Below are 2,500 nucleotides of genomic sequence, written 5' to 3'. Positions count from 1 at the left end.
AGCAGGTGGCCGAGGGGGGCAGCAGCCTGTGCTTCAGCGAGCTGGAGCCGGAGACGCTGTACCGCGTCAGCGTGCACTCCCGCCTCGGGGCCACAGAGGGCGCCGCCGTCTCCATCCTGCACCCCACAGGTCAGCCGGACCGCCCGGGTCGTGGGGAGATAACGGCACTCTGGAGCTCTCTCAGTGTTAGAACTACAGGCTAATGGTGTGAGGCGCAGCGGGGGAGGGAAAGGGAGGAGGGGGGGAGGGAGGAAGGAAAGATAGAAGGACAGATGGTTTGAAAGGATGAAGGAGAGATGATGAAGTCAAACGTGTCTTCTCCTCGTCTCCTTGTTTCTGTCCCACAGCGTCGGCACCGGTCAGAATCCCTGTCCCGCCGAGAGTCCAGGCCACGCATAATGAAGGTACACTTAAAACGAACCTCCTACCCCTCAACCTAACCCTAACCTCCTAAACTCTAACCCTTAAACACAAACTAGAGCCCTAACTCGTAACCCCCCCAACCCCTAACCCCGAAGCTCCAAAACCTAACCCCATCAACTAAACCCTAACCCTAACCCCTAAGCTCCAAAACCTAACCCCGATCACCTTAACCCCAACCCTAAACTCCAAAACCTAACCCCTATCACCTTAACCCTAACCCTAACCCCTGATCGTGACCCCTAAACCCTGTTGTCATGTTGACCTCAGGGTCTTCCCTGGAGCGTCTCATCTTCATTGGGTTGTGTCTTCATGTAAACAGTTCACTGCTGCCCTCTTGTGTTTCAGTGTGTCCAGTGGTCAACATCAGGAACAACATCGTCAAAGGTAACAAGGGAAAGAATATTCCTCACTCATGTTACATTCTTGATCGATTTATACAATTCAACTAATGTTTTTATGTGTGTGTGTGTGTGCGTGCGTGCGTGCGTGTGTGCAGGGTTTAACATGATGGAGGCCTTCGGTCTGACCCAGGGAAGCCACTCCTCTGTGGAGGGCGTGACCTTTGAACCCTTCATCTTCAGCAGCCTCCCCTCCTACTCGCTGTACCCCGACATCCAGCTGACCCAGGACACCGGTGAGACCCCCGACCCCCACCCCTCCCTCACCCCAGTGGACAATTATACTTGCCATTCACTAACTGTCTCTCTCTCTATCTCTCTGCTTCGGTCTCTCTCTATCTCTCTGTTTCTATCCCTCCCCCTTTCTCTCTCTCTCTCTCTCTCTCTCTCTCTCTCTCTCTCTCTCTCTCGCTCTCTCTCTCTCTCCCCCTCTCTCTGTTTTTGTTTTTCTCGCTGATGCTCTTTCTCTCTCTCTCTCTCTCTGTTTCTATCCCTCCCCCTTTTTCTCTCTCTTTCTCTCTCTCTCTCTATCTCGCTCTCGCTCTCTCTCTCGCTCTCTCTCTCTCTCTCTCTCTGTTTCTATCCCTCCCCCTTTCTCTCTCTCTCTCTCTCTCTCTTCTGTTTCTATTCCTCCCCCTTTTTCTCTCTCTCTCTCTCTCTCTCTCCGTCTCTCTCTCTCTCTCTCTCTCTCTCTCTCTCTCTCTCTCTCTCTCTCTCTCCCTCCCCCCACCCCCAGGTTGGTGCACCCAGCGGGGGTCTCTCCAGAACACACCATCAGCCTGGTGTTCCGTCTGCTCCAGTCCACTCCGCGGGAGTCCTTCTCTCTCTGGCAGATCACCGACAACGACTTCCAGCCCAAGATGGCCGTCGTGCTGGACCGTGGGTCCCCTCCCTCTCCTCTCTCCTCTCCCCCTCGCTCCTCTCCTCCCCTCCTCGCTCCTCTCCTCCCCTTCAACTTCTGTCCTATCCTCCCCTCCTTGCTCCTCTCCTCCCCTCCTTGCTCCTCTCTTCTCCTCCTCCCTCCTCTCCTCTCCTCCTCCCTCCTCACCTCCTCCCTCCTCCGTCTGTCCTCTTCTCCTCTCCACTCTGATCTCCTCTGGTGCTCCGTTTAAACCACAGGATTCTAGTTCTTGTGTGTCTAGAATGTCTAAAGGAGCAATATATGTACCTTCTGGTGTCCCTCTCTCGTCTAGATGGTCTGCTGTGTGACCTGATCTTACTGTGTGTGTGTGTGTGTGTGTGTGTGTGTGTGTGTGTGTGTGTGTGTGTGTGTGTGTGTGTGTGTGTGTGTCAGCTTTCACCAAACACCTTGTGTAAGACGTTATGCTCTTTGACCTGGTCTTACTGTGTGTGTGTGTGTGCGTGTGCGTGTGTGTGTGCGTGTCTCAGCCACCACCAAACACCTGGTGTACCTGAGTCTGGACTACCGAGGGGAGGTCCAGGAGCTGACCTTCGACCAGCCGCAGGTCCGCAAGCTATTCTACGGCAGCTACCACAAGGTAGGGCTGAGGAGGAGGAGGAGGAGGAGGGTGGAGGAAGGGTGGCGGTGAAATGACAACATCATATCTGACACAGCGAGCGAGCATGATTATAGCGGGAGGTGGCGAGAAGGAGGATGATGATGATGATGAAAGGGATCTGTGCCTTTTTCTGAGTTCATAGGACGAGATATTTGGTCT

At 54.2% G+C, this 2,500-nt stretch overlaps 1 protein-coding gene across 1 annotated transcript in view; it reads left to right on the top strand.

Annotated features, from left to right (window-relative positions):
* Window positions 1–2,500, top strand: part of LOC130386457 (collagen alpha-1(XX) chain) — a 44,027-nt gene that overhangs the window by 22,821 nt on the left and 18,706 nt on the right. The window contains exons 22-27 of the mRNA XM_056595395.1: window positions 1–129; window positions 348–404; window positions 769–807; window positions 920–1,054; window positions 1,554–1,700; window positions 2,211–2,320. The exon at window positions 1–129 is cut by the window's left edge and continues 18 nt beyond it. Of these exons, the coding sequence (XP_056451370.1) occupies window positions 1–129; window positions 348–404; window positions 769–807; window positions 920–1,054; window positions 1,554–1,700; window positions 2,211–2,320 (617 nt within the window). The remainder of the gene's footprint in view (window positions 130–347; window positions 405–768; window positions 808–919; window positions 1,055–1,553; window positions 1,701–2,210; window positions 2,321–2,500) is intronic.

Source organism: Gadus chalcogrammus, chromosome 1 (assembly GCF_026213295.1).
Source record: "Gadus chalcogrammus isolate NIFS_2021 chromosome 1, NIFS_Gcha_1.0, whole genome shotgun sequence".
Lineage (NCBI taxonomy): Eukaryota > Metazoa > Chordata > Actinopteri > Gadiformes > Gadidae > Gadus > Gadus chalcogrammus.
Note: the sequence above shows the minus strand (reverse complement) of the source record. Positions and strands in the feature narration are given on the sequence as shown.